The 22130-nt window shown below is 39.7% G+C and overlaps 1 protein-coding gene across 1 annotated transcript in view; it reads left to right on the forward strand.

Annotated features, from left to right (window-relative positions):
* Nucleotides 1-569: 569 nt before the first annotated feature.
* The window catches only part of KCNC4 (potassium voltage-gated channel subfamily C member 4), a 59605-nt gene continuing 38044 nt past the window's right edge, over nt 570-22130 (forward strand). Inside the window, exons 1-3 of the mRNA XM_072137407.1 lie at nt 570-665; nt 736-2103; nt 3598-4528. Of these exons, the coding sequence (XP_071993508.1) occupies nt 1495-2103; nt 3598-4528 (1540 nt within the window). The 5' untranslated portion in view covers nt 570-665; nt 736-1494. The remainder of the gene's footprint in view (nt 666-735; nt 2104-3597; nt 4529-22130) is intronic.

Genomic DNA, 22130 nt, shown 5'->3' on the forward strand with positions numbered 1-22130 from the left:
TTGCAAAATTCCTGGGGTCCTCCCACAGGTTGTGTTTCTATAAATGACAGCCAGCAATCCTGCAAGCACAGAAGAACCAGATGCATGGAAGGAAGCATCCAGGGTGAAAGGGTTACAGAGACAAGAGTCTGCCTCCACCTGCTGAATCCTGGAATGAGCTCTGCAAGGACAAGCAGCCCCTAGTTCATGGAGATTCGCCTCTGCAATAGCTCTCAGATTACCAAGGAAGGGTGACATTGGAAGGACAACATAGAGGAGCTGCTCCTGGGTGATGGCATGAGACGTCTAGATGCTGGCAAGCAAACTTCAGCTAGATCCATCTTGGAAAAGAGGACTTGGTGCCTGGTTACACTCATGTCAGACGCTGGAGGAGAAGGCCAATTGTTGATCTAGAAGCAACAGCGTCAAGGAAACGTGTTCACATCTCAGCAACTTCCATCCTCTTTTCTACCTATGAAGAAGGGGCCTACGCGCTGCCTGGGAGGAAAGAGGTCTTAATATTTGTGTGGGAAGGAATCTTAAACAGGGCAGGCTCAGCCTATAGTGCACAGAGCTGTCACTGCCAACCTCCATCCAGGCAGCAGTGTGAGGGCAGCAAAGGTGGAACAGAGGCAGGTAGAGGAACAAGTCACTGAACAGGTGCTCTCCATGTAGCATCCATACAGGTGGAGTAGCCTGCTTCCCTGTAGCAGCCGTACAGGTGGAGTAGCCTGCCTCCCTGTAGCATCCGTACAGGTGGAGTAGCCTGCTTCCCTGTAGCATCAGTACAGGTGGAGTAACCTGCTTCCGTGTAGCATCCGTATAGGTGGAGTAGCCTGCTTCCCTGTAGCATCCTACAAGTGGAGTAGTCTGTTCTCGGTGTACCAATCATACAGGTGGAACGTCCTGGTTTTCGTGTACCATTCGTGCAGATGGACTAGCCTGTTCTCCGTGTAGCATTGGTACAGGTGTAGTAGTCTGCTCTCCGTGTAGCATCCGCACAGGTAGAGTGGTCTGCTGTCCGTGTACCATTCCTACAGGTGCAGTAGTCTGCTCTCCGTGTACCATTCGTGCAGGTGGAATAGTCTGCTCTCCTTAAAGCATCCATACAGGTGGAGTAGCCTTCTCTCCGTGTACCATCCGTGCAGTTGGAGTAGCCTTCTCTCCGTGTACCATCCGTGCAGTTGGAGTAGCTTGCCTTGCCGGCTTCAGCAGTACAACCCCCAGCATCTCCTAGGTGCCTCATCGTCCTCATTGCCTCGCCTAAGCTGTGCCTCCAGCGATCGTGTTTGTTTTGGTTGGTGCCCATGATTGCTGGGCGAGTTCTCCAATTGCCATAGTCAATTCCTCCTCCTCCTCCTCATCTCAGTCACTCCCATCCCCAGCGCCCTGTTATCTGCAGCTCTCTCCTCCTCTCTCCGTCACCTGTTGGCAGATCCGTGCAGTCTCCTAGCCCCGGGCAGTCTCTCTGGAAGCCCCTGAGACTGTCTAAAGGGGTCTTACCCGGAGAAATCTATGATTAGTTCCGTGTGTGTCTCATCTTACCGTGGACGAAAGTCTGGGAACAAACCCCCCTCCAAAACATGCCTGAAGGAGGAGATGGCAAAGGGGGAAGACTCCGGCAAGATCATCATCAATGTAGGGGGCACCCGGCATGAGACCTATAAGAGCACCTTGAGGACGCTGCCTGGCACTCGCCTGGCATGGCTGGCAGACCCTGACACCTCCAGTCAGTTGGATCTTGACTCGGATCAGAACGAGTTCTTTTTTGACAGGCACCCAGGTATCTTCTCCTATGTCCTCAACTACTACCGCACCGGGAAGCTGCACTGCCCAGCGGACATCTGTGGACCTCTGTTTGAGGAGGAGTTGGCATTCTGGGGCATTGATGAGACAGATGTGGAGCCCTGCTGCTGGATGACATACCGACAGCACAGGGAAGCTGAGGAGGCTTTGGACATTTTTGAAAACGTGGAACCAGAAGATGGAGATGATGAGAAGGACTCCACACCTGAGTTACTTTGTATAGAGGAGAGAGCAGACAGGTCCAGAGGTCGTTGGAAGAGAGGGCAGTCCAAGATGTGGGCACTGTTTGAGGATCCCTATTCATCTAAAGCTGCCAGGGTGAGTTCTGTGCTTTCTTGTCTTTTTAAACATCCTTCTATATTAAGGGAGCAATGTCCTATAGGAGCTCACATATTTCCCATAAACCTGATGCCTTCCCTGACTCCAAAATGTAGTTGAGCATTAATGATGGCAGTCAAATGAAATATGAGACTTAAGCCCAATCTAAAAAAATAAAATATATATATATATATATATATATATATATATATATAACTGGATTTTGTGCAAAAGGCTTTGATTCTTTCACTCTATTGCTGATAAACACCTAAGTAATTATGAGAAAAGCAGAAATAATTCCACTTGTATCTCAACTTGTAGCCAGTGAAATATATGTATACATATATCTATATCTCAAAATAATTATAAAAATTGCAGACAAACTTGCAAGACCAGTACAGTAAAGTGTTTTAGGCCAGTTGTAAGTGCAGGTGAAATTGCCAAATACATAAATAATATTCAATATTATAGAGACTACTAACATATATAACAAACTCTGTGCAGTGCTGGATCTAAATAAAGGATCTAAATAAAGGAATTGCTATTATTGTCCATGACTGGCGAATCAGCTGTCAAATGAGTTTTCTACTCTTAAAAAGAACTTGTGACCAAAGAGATTCATTACTTATAAAATGTTTAAAATGTACAATATGCAAATGCAGCAATTGCCAATTAAGTGTTATATAAGAAAACCTATTCATATGTACAATAATCTCAACAACCATCACAACACATGTGATATTGACTGTGTAACAACCAGAGGATTAATGAACATTTAAGGGGTGCAAAGTTATTATGGCATTATAGTTTGAATTATTAACTTATCTAGAGATCATACAGTCATATGGGGCAGATTTATTATCCCATGTATGCCAGTTTTATGATGCACAATGTTTGTAAAAAAGCCAAAATTCCTCCACTGATGCCATTTTGCCAGAAAAGTAGGTGTGGCAGGGCACAGGTCCAGAACTCCCCGGCCACCGAATATTATGGTCTTCACTGAAATACAGGTGCAGGTTGTAGCTAAAATCTAACCTGGTGTAGAATTCATTCCACTGCATAAGTGGCTGGAACCTCTTAGTAAATCAAGCATGCCATGCCATTGGGCCTTCATGAATTCCCCAGTCTCTTTAAGAAACTTTAACTGTTTCCGTGGAGAACATTTCCAGCTATTCATATCAAAAACATATCAAGTGTGGATGAGCTGATCTAAAAGCAGATAGTGCCGAAATTCTTTTCCCATAGACAATATAATAGAAACAGACTGAGTATCTCACTTTACAATTGGCTGAATGCCCAGCTATCCAAATGACCTAAGTGATTGCTCATGAAATAAGCGGACTGATCTGCAAATGAATTAGTTCATTTTAGGACATATAAATAGGATACATGTTGCTAATACCTCATGAAAATTTTTGTTCCATAGATACATTTTCCTCAATTTAAATATGTGTAAATGGAAAATCTTTGCTTGTGTTTTCATTTCTCTTGCAGGTAGTGGCATTTATTTCTCTATTCTTCATCCTGATCTCTATTACAACTTTTTGCTTGGAGACCCATGAGGCTTTTATTGTGGACATAAACGTAACAGAACTGGTCATTGTGGGAAATGTGACAGAGATCATAGTGGTAAAGGAGGTGGAGACAAAACGAGTTTTGACATACATAGAGGGGGTTTGTGTCTTTTGGTTCACATTGGAATTCATTGTCCGAATAACCTGCTGCCCAGATAAGTTGGTCTTTGTGAAGAACCTACTGAACGTTATAGATTTTGTGGCCATTCTACCGTTTTACTTAGAGGTGGGTCTCAGCGGCTTGTCATCCAAAGCTGCAAGGGATGTCCTGGGCTTCCTACGCGTAGTTCGCTTTGTCCGGATTCTACGTATATTCAAGCTGACAAGACATTTTGTTGGGTTGCGGGTTTTAGGGCACACGCTTCGTGCCAGTACAAATGAGTTTTTGCTTCTAATCATCTTTTTAGCTTTAGGGGTTCTAATTTTTGCCACCATGATCTATTATGCAGAACGAATAGGTGCAAAATCATCAGACCCAACTGGAAGCAACCACACACACTTCAAGAACATTCCTATAGGATTCTGGTGGGCAGTGGTGACCATGACCACACTTGGGTATGGGGACATGTATCCACAGACCTGGTCTGGCATGCTAGTGGGGGCTTTATGTGCCATAGCTGGAGTGCTTACTATTGCAATGCCTGTTCCAGTCATTGTGAATAATTTTGGAATGTATTATTCTCTTGCTATGGCCAAACAAAAGCTTCCAAAGAAGAAAAAGAAACACGTTCCTAAGCCTATTCAGTTGGACTCTCCAACCACTGCTAAATCTGAAGACACCTCACACCGCAACAGCACTCAAAGTGAATCATGCCCGTTAGCTGGAGAGGATGCAACAGAAAAGCGGACAGGTAAGATGCACAACAGACATGTGCAGTGATGTCAGACAAATGTTAGTGCCACATGACTTCTGTACTTCATTTTAATTAATTCTAATTAACCTCCTTTTACTCTGTGGATTATTTGGAATCTCAGGAATAAATTCTTGAATATTCATGAAATTTCTTCCATAAAAATGTAAAGTTACAAGTGGGCAATTATTACTGCACTTCGGACGGTGATATTAAAGGAACTGTGATATTAAAGGATTTGTGTATAATATTGATGTGCCATCCTTATGTTAGGACATCAATATCAGTTCAGTGGGAGTCCCAACACCCATGCTGAATGCTGCATTCTGTTTTGGACACATACAGGAGCTCCGGTACAGCCTTGTACTTGACTCTCAGCAATCTGATATTGGTGGCCTATCCTTAGAAGAGGCCATCAGTATGGTAGCTATGAAAAGTTTATACCTGCCCTGAAGTATATAGGCTGCATATACTTCAATCCTTTTTGATAATGGAAACAACTGACAACTGTTTCTAGAATCCGTAAGCAGAGATAAAGTTCTGTATTTTCATTGATTATTTTCCAGAATACCTCATGTATCAAAACTAAAAGAAAAACGGACCTTGTTACCAACAACAACCAATCAGAAAAAAACTTTCATTATATATTGAGAAAAATAAAGGTTTTACTGAGACTGGTAAAAGTGTATAACAAAGCCATTAATAAATACAACCTAATACTAACCTCGCTTAAAAACCAAAAGCATACTTTATACATTCCACAGCTAATTGCTAACTCACAGCTAATTGCTAAAGGTATCATTACTGTTACATTAATTTGGAAGCTGTTAATACTTCATACAAACAATGGGCCAATTATTGAATTTAGTCAGAAATCGTTCCACTGGGTTTTGAAACATGAAACACAAACTTGTATAAATTTCACAAGAGTCAAGGTAATACCTTATGAAAATCACTTTCATATTGAGTTTTTAAGTTTTTTTTACTGAAGTTTGACTTCATGCCCAGTATGGGTCCAGTCAGGTTCTTGCACATAATGGAAATCAAGCCATTTTATATGGATTTTCCATTGTTGGGCCATAGTCATGCTAAACCTGAAAAGTTTATATAAAAAGGAATTTTATAGTATAATAAAGCCCCATGCCGCAGAACCTTTGATCTGAATGTTCACATTAAAATAAGGGAAGTATATCAAAATGGGAAAAATAGCCAGATATTTTATGCTTCCAAAAAAAACGCAGTTGGTGTTTTCAGATTTGTTTTCATAGCTCACTAGCAATGTGCTTTTCATCTCTCCATCAATGATTTGCATTGCACAATCCTAGGTTTGTTTGTGGTCGCTTGACCTTAGAAATACTATCTGTTAGGTTTCCAAGGTCTTAACTGGAAGATATTTAAATGAGGACATTATTGCATAGTATGTGCAGTCAACAACTCTTTTCTCTATATATCATTTTTGCCAATCCTGTTGTTGCACCTATACCTAAAACGTGAACAAAAACATGTGTAATAAAGTTTTCTCAAATACCAATATATATATATATATATATATACATATATATATATATATATATATATATGTATACATGCAAATAATATTGATGACCTATTTTAAAGTTAAACTATCCGTTTTTTGGTGTCCAACATCCTGCACCCCCACAAATCAGTTTCTGCCCGCAACTTTTTAACAGAGTATATGACAAGTAGAAAACTTGCTTCCACTGATCTACTGATCTTTGTGGGGCTGCATCTTCTTGCATGTATGTGCTGGGTAAACCAGCCCAGACACTGAGCAACTAAATTAGAATCAGCATGTCAGATCAGTTCAGCTGCTTGGCATTTGAGCTGGTTAACCTGTTTAATTGAAAAACTTGCTTGTATGCAGGTGGCCCTACCACCCATAAAGTGTCTTATCCCTATACTGTGAAACGTGGTTCAGATTTTCATTGGACCAAGCAGTTTTTAGTTACCCTCTGTTACACTTTTCATCTGTATAAAACCTTTTTCATCTAATTGTTAAAATAAAATGGAAGGCCATGTTAGTCTGGTTTCCATTTTTTTAGATGAAAAAAAAAACTGGACCTTCCATTTTTTTTGTCAACAAGCTTCATGTAGATGGATATACAATCATTTATATCTGTATGTAAGAGAAACTTTAATGTCAGAAAAAGAGACAAAATTGGAGGCATTCACTGAAAACAGAATTTTTTGATTCAGCTGGGCATGGGACAAAGGTCCAAAAAAAACAAGTTGCACATAGAGATGAGTGCAGATGAGAAGCCATAAATAAATGCTGACATAAGTTCCATAGATTTTTTTTTTATCTGTTAAGATAAATTTATTATAGTTTGCACTGAAAATAGGAAAAGTTTGTATGGTCCGAGTACCCTAAAAGAATTTAAAGGAAACCTACCAGTTAGAATGGCAGGGGTAAGCTGTAAATACCGAGCACCAGCTCAGGGTGAGCTGGTGCCGGTGATTACTTTCATTAGTGTTATTAAGCGCTGTATTGCGGTTTTAACACTTTTTAAAGTCTATAGCAGCTATAGCTATAAACTTTAAAAAGTGTTAAAACCGCGATACAGCGGTTAATAACACTAACGAAAGTAAGCACCGGCACCAGCTCACTCTGAGCCGGTGCTTGGTATTTACAGCTTACCCTTACCATTTGAACTGGTAGGTTTCCTTCACAGTTGCAATGCATTACCTCAAACAGTCCGAGTTAAGCATAGTATAAGGTCTATAAGTTTGTTCTCAAATTTAATTTTTATGTAAGTTGGAAAAGATATGTTTAATAAGTGTAACTCCAGAAAATGATTCTTTGGTACCTTTGATAATTGGATTTTAGAAATTTGGGGTTGTAAAGAGAACAAGGATTGACAGTTAAGCTTCATTAGAGACCAACAGTTGATCATTGCAGCCTAAAGTTCAGTAAATGCCCAGCATCCAAAGACCTTCTCCAGAGGTCACAGTGGACTGAATGGTATGTTTTCAACTAGGGGTCTTCTGTAAGTCGGATATTATTAAGTCGGGGAAGAGATGGTTTCTTCTATCATACATCAAATGTGTGTTAACTTGTTAAAGTTTTGCCTGCCTACTGCCTGGTCTTAGGTCAATGTTGAACACTAGAAAGCTTTACCCATATTGCTTTAAAATGGACACTTTGTTGGTATTTCATGTAGCCATTGGCTTGGGCATTCAGAAACTCCAGGAAATGGGGCAATTTTTACAGGGCAGTTATTTAAGGAACTTCATTATGCTGAACTTGTTCCTCAGTATAAACATATCTACTTCTATTACTAATATATACAAATCACATTGTTCTTTGCAATGGGCGTAGAAGAAATGATGAAATTTATTATGTGTCCTTATCCTTTTGGCCTTTTGACGTTTTTAAGACTTTATAAGCATAAGGAGAGCAACATTTAGAAAACTGTTGTTTTCAAAGCGAGATATTTTCAGCCTTATTTATTTAAGTCTAGAGACACCAATTAAAGACATTGGATCTTGGGAGACCTTGTCTTCCAAATACTGTCATTAACTTTATTCCTGCAATATTTTTCTGTGAAATCTGAAACATTTGGATCATCTTAAAAAGTCAAATCTCTATTATATAGTATCTAACTAGTCATTATTGTATTGTGTCATGAAGCTGAAATAACATTGTAACCTAAGTATATGTGTCTCAATAAACCCCCAAATGTTTTCTGGCATGGATTATAATAAGCAATGTATTTAATTTTATTATTCGAGAACATTTCTTTTATAAGGTATGATTATTGTCAACAGTCATTATAAGCACACATATATAGCAAGTTCATCATACACTTACCCAGAAATATCTCCCTTAGGGGCCACAATAGGAGAGTGGAGCTATTTTTACAATATGTATTTAATTATATTCTGAAACGCATATGAAGCACATCCAAAATATCTTTTTTTCTGATGAGGCCTAAACGCTTGTTACCAGATCCAAGCATTTAGGTCTAAACATATCAGCTTTCAGAAAGGAGTTAATCCTTTTTTTTTTTAACACTAGTGTTTTTTAACACTATGCAAGAATTGGTGATTATTATTGCGACATGGGGGTGTGGAGGGGGAATAGAGGGGCACCGCTGGCAGTGGAGTGGGCAGGCACAGGGTTTTCCTGATCCCTACCTGCATACTTTTTAAAAACCTGCAAACTTTTGATAAATTCCCACCTATGTGTCTGCATTGTATATTAAAAAGCATTGAAAACATAATGGGAAAAATGCAACTCAAAACAGATCTGTGTTTGTGAATTATTAAAGGAAACCTACCACTTTAAAATTGTACTTATTAGCATCAAATACAGGGTGAGCTGGTGCCGGAGCATATCTTCTTTATTTCCATAAAGCGGTGTAATGCTTTTTAACAGTTTTTTATTCTTTATATTCTAAGCAGCTTCGGTGCACGGTGATACGTGCTCGGCGCACCATGATCGCGACATCACTGGCTCTCCGGCACTTCCTATACAGGCGCACATACGGTATTTGATGCTTATGAGTACGATTTTAAAGTGGTAGGTTTCCTTTAATATTGATGTGTTTAAAAATGTGTGGCCTAAAAATGTACATTACTTTTCCCATTTAGTAGTAAGTGGACCCCCCAGAATCAATTTGACTGGTGGGCACTGTCTGACAGTTATAAAGTTGAACCTTTTAATCTCTGACAGATCTGCCTCAACTTTTAAGCATAAAAAGAGAAATATGCATTGATAAGTTATATAAAATATTTTTGCACAAACCTTTATTTCAACCTCCTCAACTTATTTTGTACCATGTTTCTGGTAAAGCAGGGGTTACATGGCGATTTGCTTCAATCTGTCTATACTATAGTCTGTTAGCGATTCATTACAGATCGGTGCCACAGACCGTTTAAATAATGGTTTTGAGCATTGACATCACAAAGAAATTGCCTTCTACAAGAAGTGTTTTCTACTATTTTAATAATGAAAATATACTATTTATAAATGTGCATGAAATCCACAGCTTGTTTGTATAATAATTATACCTATTTTAGTCAATAAACGCTTATTTGGTGTACTAGAAATTACACAAGAAAATGGAAAGTTGTAGGTCAGTGGAGTATTTTTTATTTTAAAATAAAAAGGAGAACTTACTAAAATGGACAGCATTTAGTTTCATGTGGTTCAGGGTGCCATTTGCCATTTGTATTGCATTTAAAAATGCAATGCAAAAACCCAGAGTCGTGGATCAGGCATCAGTTAGTATTTTGCAATGTTTAACCGGTTAAGGACCCTTTCCGGTTTTTACATTTCCATTTTTCACTCCCCACCTTCAAAAATCTAGAACTTTTTTATTTTTACACGATTATGGGGATACCAAATTTGTATAGGTTTTATAATGTTTTCATACATTTACAAAAATTAAAACCTCCTGTACAAAATTTTTTTTTTTATTTTGCCATTTTCTGGCTCTAATAACTTTTTTATAATTTGTTGTACGGAGCTTTGGGTGGTGTCATTTTTTGCGACATTTGATAATATTTTCAATGATTTCATTTTAAGGACTGTACAACTTTTTGATCAATTTTTATAGATTTTTTTATATTTTTCAAAATGGCAAAAAAGTGCCATTTTCGACTTTGGGCGGTATTTTCCGGTACGGGGTTAAACGCATTGAAATACAGTTAATATATTTTGATAGATTGGGCATTTTCGGACGCGTCGATACCTAATGTGTTTATGATTTTTACTGTTTATTTATATTTATGTCAGTTCTAGGGAAAGGGGGGTGATTTGAATTTTTAGGTTTTTTATTATAATTTTTTTTTTTTAACTTTTTTATTGTTCTTTTTACTATTTTTCAGACTCCCTAGGGTACTTTAACCCTAGGTTGTCTGATCATCACACACCCAAGCGCCGCCATCTTTTTGAGGCTGCTGGCAGCTTTGCCAGCGATCGCTGTGATAACACCCGCAATCGGTGCTAGAACCGGCAATATGCAGCAAAGACTTACCGGCTATGGAGAGGTCTCAGCCCGTGAGCCCTCTCCATGCAGCGGGACCCGACCGCCGCCGTGAATACACGGCGGGCAGTCGTGAACCAGTTAAAGAGGACCTGTCACCCTGGTTTACAGCATCCGGGCCGGGAGATCCTGGCAGCAAGCGTTGCAAGTGTGATGCGAGTTCAGCGCATCACACTCGCAAGTGTGGAACAGGGCTTACACTGTTAGCGTTATCGGAAACGTCCATTAACGCTGACAAACACTGCTGCGCTGTTCACTTTACTTTAGTAAGCAGCTCCTAGTGATGTTTTTGAGGGTGATAGGTCCTCTTTAAATGCAAGACACCAGGTGCTAGTTCCTGATTGCATTTCTTGCAATGGAAAAGCATATACGATCGGCCCGAGCCCTGCCCCTGGGCTTTTGCATTGCATTAGTACATTTGCTGCACCCTCAGGGTGCGGTCACACATCACGTTTAAGGGTGTTGACACACGTGCCGCTTTGTCTGCGTTTGCAAACGCAAACAAAGTCGCATCCACTGGGGCGGGCCGCCGGTGTTTTGAATTAAATTAATGCAAAACATTGGCGGCTCGTTCCTGATCGCAGCGCTTCCATAGAAACGCCGATGCGATCGGGCCGCGGGCCGCCCCGTCGGGTGCGGCTTTGTCTGCGTTTGCGTCTGCAAATGCAGACAAAGCGTCACGTGTGTCATCAGCCTAACACATTTGTTAAAAACGCATTGCAACTGCTGAAGAGAGATTTGCCTAATTAAACAGCTGTTAACACTTGTGTTTACAAGATGCAAATGTTAACACTTACGTTAATGCATGTGTTAACATTGCGTTAATGGTTGCGTTTTCCAAACAAAAGCGTTAACAGCTGTTTAATTAGGCAAATCTCTCTTCAGCTGTTGCAGTGCGTTTTTAAACGCATGCGTTAAATGTGACGTGTAACCGCACCCTCAAGGTGCAGTTTCTTAATTTAACAGGTGAAACACATTTATTGAAAAGATGAGACACCTTTATTGAACAGGTTTCACCACCAAAATAAAAAAAAAAAAGACTCCAAAAGCAGCATCATAACATAATTTGCAGTTCTTTACTATACAGATGGGATGCAGTTTTAACTGCAACATGGGAACGCACCCTGGGACGGCTTTTAAATGTTGCATTTACATTGAGTTTACATTGCCTTTACATAGCGTTTACAATGCTGTAACATTGTAGTTACATTCTTTTTACACACTGCTTACGTAAATGCAATGTAAATGAATAGTGTGATTGTAGCCTTGAAGGGAACTTGTCACCAGGGACCTCATTTTCACTAAAGACAGGTAGCAAAAGCCCATTACACCTGGATTGCAAATATGCCTTTCTGTCATTTCTAAGCATTTGCATTGCAATATAATTGTGTGTTATAACTTACTTTTCACCCTGACAAAATCCTCTGGTCAGTAACAGGGGTTGGCATTGGTTTGGATGCATTTCAAAAAACAACACATGACTTGTCTGTACTGTGCAATGCTCTGTTCTTAGCCCCCACCTTTATGCTTCTTTGTGAGCTCTATAGGAGCACAGAGGTGAGGGCTGAGAGTTGAGGAGTTTGCAGCACAGACAAGTTGTGTTGTTTTTTGAAATGCATCAAAACCAAAGACAACCCCTGGGACTAACCAGAGGATTATGTCAGGGTGCAAGGTAAGTTATGACACACAATTATATTATAATGCTTAGGAAAGGCAGAAAGCCATATTTGCAATGCAGCTGTAATGGGCTTCTACAACCTGTGAAAATGAATTCATTTAAGGATAACATGTGATTGAGCTATAAATATAAATAAAAATGTGTACAAAAGTTGGTATGCCCCTTTTGCTAACAATTGGATCATTACTTTTATTCATCTACATATAAAATAATACAATAAAATAGAAGTTAAAATAATCATATAATGAGATCTAAAACAAGAAATTTGTCTGTGTGTTTTTGTTAATGAGAGTAATGTTTGCTTGCCTAGAAATACTAATATTGGACCCAATATACATGTGAATATTTAATTTAAAGGACATCTCCCACCAGATTACCTATGGTAACCTGTCCGCTTATGCATGCTAGTTATTTCTAGGGAATGGTGCAGCTAATTCCAGGCCTCCCAGGTTCAAAAGAAAACAACGTTATAAAAATATATAAAGGAGCCTGATACGCTCACAGTTATTTGCTAAAATTCTGTGGTACTGCATTCCTCACCTTCAATGGAACCATCTCATTGGGATTTTCACCAGTAAACTGCACCCTCTAGAAGGGTATGAAATAACATTTTGAGCAAAGTTTTATGTACATTGGATCGGGCTGGAGAAATGATGATTCCCATTGAAGGTTCCAAAATGTGAAAGCAGATTTTCGATTATGATTTATGATAGTTCATGACCGAAATGCGTTATGCTAAGGCCTTAGTTCAAGGCTGAAACATGCTGTGCAATCATAACTGATGATAAAATCTGCTTTGGGGACACAGCGGCTTCACTAGGAATAATTTGTTCTCCTGTGTTTTTCATGTACCTAATGGTGTCTGTACTATCTGAGTTCTTATGCCACCGAAGTGATCCATATACAGTATATTGAGGTGTTTCTTTTCTACCTAAATGTTCTATAGTCCACTTGATTCTTGTACTTTCTTCTCTACATTGATTCCTCATGTACAGACATCACTGCTTGATGTTTTTTACAGATAGGCACTACTACTTTTATGCTGGAAATGGATTATTTAGCTACAAAAAAGGTGTGTTTTTAATGTCACACAGCGAAAGGACTTCTTAAATGGAAATTGCTCACAAAATGTCTTCTTTAAAACCGTTTCATATATTTCATCAGACACACCCCTCTACATACCATAGATAAATCCAGAAGGGCGGAACTCTGGGTTGGGCAGAATTATTGCTCTGTGATATGCCTTTCACCAGTTTTTACCCCTCTATTCTAGCAACACCCTTAGATATGGTATAAGATATCCTTTTTAAAATCTTGCACGTTTACCTATAAAAATTTAGTTCCAAAAACATATGTAAATGAGCTAGAGGATGAGTGTCACTCCAGATCCCCTTACCTTTGGTTCTATAGTAGCTAGAACCATGTTTGGAAATGCGAGCTGCATATAATATTCTCACTTATTTCTTTAGCTCCTTGTATAGATCACAGAACAACAAGCCTGATAACAACACAACTTTAGATATGCATTCACACATACCAATTAACATAAAAGTTGAAGAGAAAAAGCAATACTAAAAGAGATACTGGAACTGATGGTGCCGAATTAAGTAGACATAGCTGTGGATGAGAGAAATGAGTGATGTGAAAGTGATGACATTGAAGATGAGGATGATGATGGAGCGCACGGCCATATTCTAGAAAGCTCAATTCTGGTATAATTCTGTTTGTGCACTTAAATAGCACTTAAGAAGATGCACTGGGTAGACCTTGATGCACTATTATCTGAAATTTGTTATCTTTAATACTATAACATAGTTCTAGGTACTTTAGAATCAAAGATAGGAATGTGAGATTCTCCCTATTAACTTTGCATCTTAGATTCTCTTCATCTCCTTATTTGCCCATTTGCAGGATATTTTATATAGGTAAATGGGTGGGATTTCACACAAAAAAGACAATGGTACATTTCATGCCCTACCTGATAACTAGTTTAATGGGTAAACGCTTGTGCCCAAGTTCCTTTAGTGATGAGGAGATGAGGAGTTTTGTTCTGCAGCATTTTGTTCTGCAGCATTTTAGCTAAGTGAATGCCAGTTATATTGATTGAAATGGGGGTGGAATTCTATTGGAGTAGACAGACCTGTCAAATGTACAGTTTGCATGTGTAGTGTGCAGAAGGCGCCAGATTCAGGATTTCTGGCGCTCGTTCTTCATGAATCTAGCACTCCTTGCACTGCTCCGACAGAGTGTACCAATTTCTTTTTGGTGCATCTTTAATATGGGCCGTGTGACACATTTCTGTTGCATGATTAATGTTGCATGGTCTGACTATGCAGCGGATCACGCATTTCAGTGCAGAAATTTGTGAAATTGTGTGAAGAATAGTGCAGCCATGCCACAAAAGGGTCGCATACGACACAAATGTGGCACTGATACTTCTTAAATACACGTGCAAGCAGTTTGCAGTGAAAAGAGCGTGCACAGTCTGCCAGAAAACTGAAGTCATGCTCTCCCAGAACCAAAATGGCCCACATTTACTAAGGTCCTTGCACCAGTTTTCTGGTGGATAAACAACAAACTGCTTGCACAGGTATTTAAGAAGTGTCTGTACCACATTTGTGTTGCACGCAACCATTTGTGGCACGACTGCACTAGGCATCATACAAATTTCTGCAATGAAATGGGCGTTTTGGTGCTCAGGCGGACCGTGCGCCAGATTTATCATGCAAAGTCCGACACATAGCGTTGTTTCTATTGTTTTAGCAAAAGTTGGCCATTGTTTTATTTTATTTTATAAAATACCTCGTTCACTTTCTTTAGTTATGGAATATTGGTTGATTATGTTATAGTTTAGACGTGGACTAAGTTTAGGCAGCATACAGACGCATTTCCTTTGTAGAGGGCATTATTTTGATATTTTTGGGGCCCAAAAAACTCCTTTTCAATGTGCAGTCTGGAATTTCCTAGAACTGAACACTGACAAACAGAACTGTCAGTAGCAGATGCATTATGGACTATAAAAAAACTGTTCCTCTGAATAAGCACTAAAGATATCTCTATGCCCCGTACTATAGTTAAGCTGTTGTATGTAGTCAAAGCAGTATAAGTCACCATGCCATCTGCCAGGATCATAAGGATGTCAGAGCTGAGAATAGACATGAAGCTCAGGTGTGGCTCCCTCACTTGCGTTAGCGCTTTGCAAAATGAGCATGACATGTTTATGTTTCTGTTAAACAGATAGACACTAATTATCTAATGCTATATAGCATTCCAACATTTCATTCACCATACATGTACAACATTGGTGACCCCACTTTGTACAAGGACAAAGAAATAAGGAAAATAAAGGGTGAGCTGAAGAATGCTGAAGCCATGTGTCTGTCATCTCTGTAGGCAAAGCAAATTAGAGCGTTAAGAGAATTTGTTTATTCATTTTGTGCATTAATCTATGAATCTGTCCATTCAGTGTTGTTTTAGAACCAAACACATTGGCAAACCTGTCTGCACTTGTCAGATGTATTTCTTTTCTAACTGATTGTACTTTAGGGACCTGTTCTAATATCTGCAATAAAAGTTTTAATTTGATATTCTTCATTAATTCATGCTTTTCTTGTTTCATGATACTGACTTCTGTATAACTCATTCTTTAAGCATGTTCTCCCCTCAACACCATTGGAACGCCAAATGTCAAGCTTCATGGTCATGTATGGTAGCAAAATAAAAGCCATTTGAAAGTATAACTGTGCCTCATTTGTAGTCATAAATGCATACTCTCCCATTTTTGGCATAATTCATAACAAATTCCATCAATTTTCTTTCCACATTACAGGAGTTGTTGACTAAAGTTACATTTTTAGTTGAAACGGAAAATTCTTCTTTCAACTTTCCAAAATAACACAAATACTAATTGCCCTCCAGGACCATACAGCAGGGCATAGCATAACATACGACTTGTGAGCCTGTATGTACGCATGAGCTCTAACACTAGTTTTTTTATATTTCCACTGAAAATAAATGTGGAATAATCCCTGTGAACTTAATTGTCAGTACCTTGAATTACTTGGTACTGGCAGGGGTTTCAGACATCCACCAAAAATGGTTAAATAATAAAATTAATAATAATAATTAATTATAAAATTTTATATTCACCCATTGCATCCCCTCCTCTACATTCCATTTCTGTCCAGTGGTTTTTGCTTGCAGAGAATGCGTGTTACTACAAGGGCTGCATCTAGCTTTTCTGTTACCTGAGGCAAAAAATGAAATGGCACTATTAAATACAAGTATCCAGTCCCACAGTCCTTACATATTGTTGTAACAGGCTTCAGTTTAAATGGGAACTACCACCAGTATAAGGATTGTAAAAGTATGCAAATGAGCCCAAGGAGCTAAATGCTCCATTAACAACCCTCAACAACCTTAACGCCCCTCAGGCTCATATGCATAATTTTAAAAGCCTTCTTTTGTAAAAACCAGGGCATAAGAAGGTAAAAGAAGAGCAGATTAACCAAGAGAACATAAACCAATCCAAATGTGTCTTCAAATGAAATCTCTATACTGCCCAAATGTTGAATATACTGCCAACATTAAATTCATGCATAATTTAATGTCTGCTTTACAAGGTCACCAAAAGAGGCAATGTTTTACTTTTCCCATCCTAGAAAACATATTGACATATTTCCCACTACTCACAGAATTCACTGCTGCTGTACATATGATGTGTGCTATAGACACTACGGAGCAGACACATAGCAGCAGATCCTGCCCCTGTTCCTCTACTCTGAAAATGTGCAATTCACATTAGCTAGAAGCCTAACACCCCACAGTATAAATTACAGCAGCTAAAGAATCTGAATGGTTGGGAATTTTGACAGGGCACTGGTAGCACAGTGCCTATGATGCTGCCCCCCTTCTCTAGCAAGGGGCGCCGCCTGAGGATAGAAGATCAACTTGCCATATGGCAGGTTTGTCCCTGGTTACTACTGTACTCTGTCACTGGTCATGTCATGTTAGTTAATTTAAATCCTTTAAATTCCTTAAGAAACATTCAAAACAATTATCAGGATGTAGTGCAATACTTAAAGTTCAAAATTCTGTGCAATTCAAGAGGTATTGGAATATTAAATTAAATGAAGTAATAAGCTAATATATAACATATTTTTACATGAGATATTCTAATAAATGTCTAATAGAAAATAGCACATACAATGGGCAAGCTAACATAACAAAACAGTTTAGATGCTGACTGAAGCAGGTCAGAGCATTATCCAGTGATTGGTTAAGCTGACAGCTCCAGACATTTATTGTGTCTCAGGGGACAGAAGGAACCGGGCAGCAGCAATGATGACAGTGCCAGGGAAAACAGACAGGTGAGTACTTCTTTGATATGCAAGACCCTTCTAAGCCCTATTATTAATTACTGAAACCCTTTTAAATAATAACATATGAGCTTCATGCACCTGCTACTAGGAAAAGCTCAGACCCCTATTTTATACCATAAATACAATAAACTCTATAATGAGACTATATTCTACTGATATCTACACTTGATGTCAACAGCATACAAAAAAATAAATAAAAAAAACAATGGAAACCAAACTTTAGTAGTGCCTGTTGGAGGTGGGATTTATAAAAAGAATAAATCTGTGAAGATTTTTTTCAATAAGAGATGTTTGCCTAAAATAAAGTCATAGGTTACTGTCAAAGAAGACTAAACTAGTACTGTAGTCAGAACATGTAGTACAATGATTTAAGCATATTTTTTCATCTCATAGCATTCTTACAAAGTAATAGTACCAGGCTTTATTTGCAATATCCCACCTATTATTTACATGGTGAAATCTATTTTTAGTATAATGCAATGCAGTTCAGAACATTTATAGACCTGGCAATATTTCCAGAATGAACCCTGCTGAATATAGCATATCTAAACCACTGTACAGGATCAGATGCATAGAGAACGCTACAAATAATAGTAATTCTCAGCCAAAAGATTGTGCCAGTTTATAATTGCATATACACAACCAATATCCAAGAATATGCCAGAAGTAATATCCACTAACAGCAATGTTATAAGACAGTTGCGTGCCTGCCTTGTCGCAGGTGCCTAGCAAACACGTTATGTTCTGCTTTTAGCTTATGTATATTTTAACAGTACTATTTGCCTGATGTAATTCTCATTGTGAGTAACATGGAAGATTAGTCACGGTGCCCAGAAATATGCCTGGAACACTTAAATACATTATAAAGTAATAAAAGTTGTGTCATAGAAAAGTACCGTATACACTCGCGTATAAACCAAGTTTTTCAGCAAAAAAAAAAGTGCCGAAAAACCTCACCTCGGCTTATACACGAGTCAATAAAAAAACTAGACCTATATACTCATCCGCCGGCAGCCTCAATGCTCAGCGTGGCTCCCCCGATGTTGGAGCGGCTCCTCTTCTGTCTTCCCTGCGGTCCTCTTCTTTCTTCGTCTTCTGTAACAGGCGGCAGAGACGCGGCCATGTTATCTGATGGCCGGCACTTACTATGATGTCATCAGCGGCCGCTTTATAGTATGCGCCTGCTGGCAGAGTGCATGGCCACGTCTCTGCCGGCTGTTACAGAAGACCGAAGAAAGAAGAGGACTAGAGGGAAGACAGAAGAGGAGCCACGCCGACATCGGGGAGCTGCGCTGAGCATCAGGGCCACCGGAGGGTGAGTGTATAAGTTTATTTTCTTTAAGTGCTGGGTGGGTTGGCTGTATACTATAAAGAGCTGGCTGTATACTACAGGGGCAGGCCGGCTGTATACTACAGGGGTCAGACTGGCTGTATACTACTGGGGGCTGGCTGTATACTACAGGGGGCAAGCTGGCTGTATACTACAGGGGGTAGGCTGGCTGTATACTACAGGTGGTAGGCTGGCTGTATACTACTGGGGGCAGGCTGGCTGTATACTACAGGGGGCAGGCTGGCTGTATACTACAGGGGGCAGGCTGGCTGTATACTACAGGGGGCAGGCTGGCTGTATACTACAGGGGCAGACTGGCTGTATACTACAGGGGGCAGGCTGGCTGTATACTACAGGGGGCTGGCTGTATACTACTTGAGGCTTGCTGGCTGTATACTGGGGGGGCTGTGACCAATGCATTTCCCTCCCTTGACTTAAACTCGAGTCAATAGGTTTTCCCAGTTTTTGGTGGTAAAATTAGGGACCTCGGCTTATACTCGAGTATATACAGTATTGTAGGTAAATGAGGCCGGCACTTCCCATGATGCTGGAAGGATAATTTTGGTATATTACTTGGGTTTGGTGATAGTCGCATACACTAGTTTTGTTCATGTAGGTACAGCAACTATAGATGTGTCTGTGTTTATATTGCACAGTGTTGGTTTACCGTGATATACAGTCAGTCTGGTTTATAAGCAAAGCATCAACGCATTGCTAGTCTCCGCCAACATTTCAGTTTGCATTATTGCAGTACTGCAGAAAGGGCATCTGTATGACTATGTAAGTGTTCAGTAACTATCCACTTATCATATGTCATACTTGTTTTAGTTATCTGCTCAGGCTCCACAGTAAACTTTGGCTGTTAATAAGCAAGTCAATTGCTGTCACCTTACAGCTCTTATGTACAGCTAGAAAAGGCTTACAGAGTTTGTTAAAACAAAAGAAATATATTTAATTATCCAGTGATTCTCCTGGTGAGCCAAAGGGTTGAGAATAGACTGCTTTGACCTGATGCACATATCAGTAAAATCTCATGCACATGACAGTATGGTCTCTTCTGTTCTGTATATATGTCTGTATTCTGGCACCGTATCTGTGCCGTATCGATATAAAATACGGTGGGCCGCCAAATGATGGATGGCTGACTATTGGCTGGCTGACATAATGCAGCTCCCACTGGTTCTGGATACCCGATGTATATATGGTAGAATATGGTGCACAGCAGTATGCAGGTTGTATCTAGCCTGTATTTTATACGTTCCCTTTGACTTCTAAGGGCTGTACGGAACAGAAATATGGTGGAAAATAGAATGCAGAGCTGTACGGTGTGGTGTACATTACGGCCATTTACATGTATTGCTCATCAGAATGCATGAGGCCGTATGTCGGCTGTATATACGCCCACATATAAGGCCGTTTTAATACATTCTCTACCTAATGTGTGCATGAGGCCTAAGGCTCTTCAGACCAATGCTAGGAGCAATGCAATCTATCCACATTATGGCAAGCAGTGAACTATTTTTGCACAAGACCTACAGTAAGGGAAACTGTTTGTGACATTATAGAAGAACAGTGGTACAGCTGGGCCCCAAATATACCCTGTAGTCGCTTGGTTTCAAATTATGGCTCTGTGTAACTTAAATTTCTATGGATCTTTAATAAGGAAGTGTTCATGAGCAATAATGGGTATTAATTTGTACCTAATTGAAAGAAAAACTTATGGCACAGTCCCACTCAGAGTCAAGATGCAGCTGTGAAGTTGCTAGTTAAAAACTTATTGATGGCTGTTTTATTTGGTAACACATAACATAAAAAACTTGGTACTCCTTAATGATGCAAAGAGAATTTACTCATTTTAGTGTTATGACGATACTGCAGTTTGGTATTCTACTTGAGAACCTAGCAATTGGAGCGATGTGTACTTCTCTACTATGTTTTTTTTAAAATACACACATATTTCTGCAGAATTATCCACCAAACTTTGTGGATCTTATCAAACATTAATCATTTAACATTTAACCTGCAATCTGTGTTGCTTTGCATCGCATAACAGATGTCATCGCTGCCAGCAGGTACCACAAGCAATGCGTGTAGTGGTGGTGCCTAGAAAACAGGACTAAAAAGTACATAGATATATGTTAATAAATTTGGGATTATTATACCCTTCTTTGGTCTTAAGGTGGGGATGACCCAGCTGTTGTGGTCCATGTTGGTACCAATGACAGAATAGATGGTAGGTGGAGGAGCCTGAAGAATAATTTTAAAGAATTAGGTTCAAAGCTTAAGAAAAGGATGTCCAAGGTAGTATTCTCCGGAATTCTACCTGTGCCATGCGCTACACAGAGCAGACAGTGGGAGCTCAGGGAGTTAAATGCATGGCTCAGATCCTGGTGTAGAGCAGAGGGATTTGGGTTCCTAGAGCATTGGGCTGACTTTTCACTGGGGTGCAACCTGTTTTCCGCAGATAACTTGCACCTAAATGGAAGGGGGGCTGCTGTGCTGGGGGAGAAGATCCTAGCAGGGGTGGCGGAGTATTTAAACTAGGATCGGGGGAGGAGGAAAAGGAAGACACTGAAGGGGTAGACAGGTCAGAGAGGGGGCAGGTTATGTTGGTGGGTGGTGATGTGGGCGGTGTATGGGGGCCTAAGGCAGTGGATAAGGAGATCCACAAGTTACAGAACGGTGGTGAGGATATATGTGCCAGTAAAATTACTTTAAATCAGATAAATAACTGTGGAAATTGAAATTGTATGTTCACAAATGCCAGAAGTATCTCAGGCAAAATGGGCGAGCTTGAGGCTCTGATATTAGAGGAACAGTTAGATGTTGTTGGTGTAGCAGAGACATGGCTTGATGCATCGCATGATTGGGGTGTTAATATTCAAGGTTTTACACTCTTTCGGAAAGACAGGGCAAATAGGAGGGGAGGTGGTGTATGTCTGTATGTCAGAAGAGACTTAAAAGCGATTGTGAATGAGTCAGTGGTCTCAGAGTGTGAGGAGGCTGAAACTTTGTGGGTTGAAATTCAAAGCCAAGAGAGCTTTGAGAAAATTATTTTTGGTGTAATTTATAGACCCCCTAACATCTCTGAGGAAATAGAGGGACACCTATATAAACAGATGGAGCGGGCTGCACAGGAGGGGACCGTAGTGATAATGGGAGACTTTAACTTTCCAAATATAAATTGGGGTCAGGGCTCGTC

The sequence above is a fragment of the Engystomops pustulosus genome, chromosome 2 (assembly GCF_040894005.1).
Source record: "Engystomops pustulosus chromosome 2, aEngPut4.maternal, whole genome shotgun sequence".
In the NCBI taxonomy this organism is placed as follows: domain Eukaryota; kingdom Metazoa; phylum Chordata; class Amphibia; order Anura; family Leptodactylidae; genus Engystomops; species Engystomops pustulosus.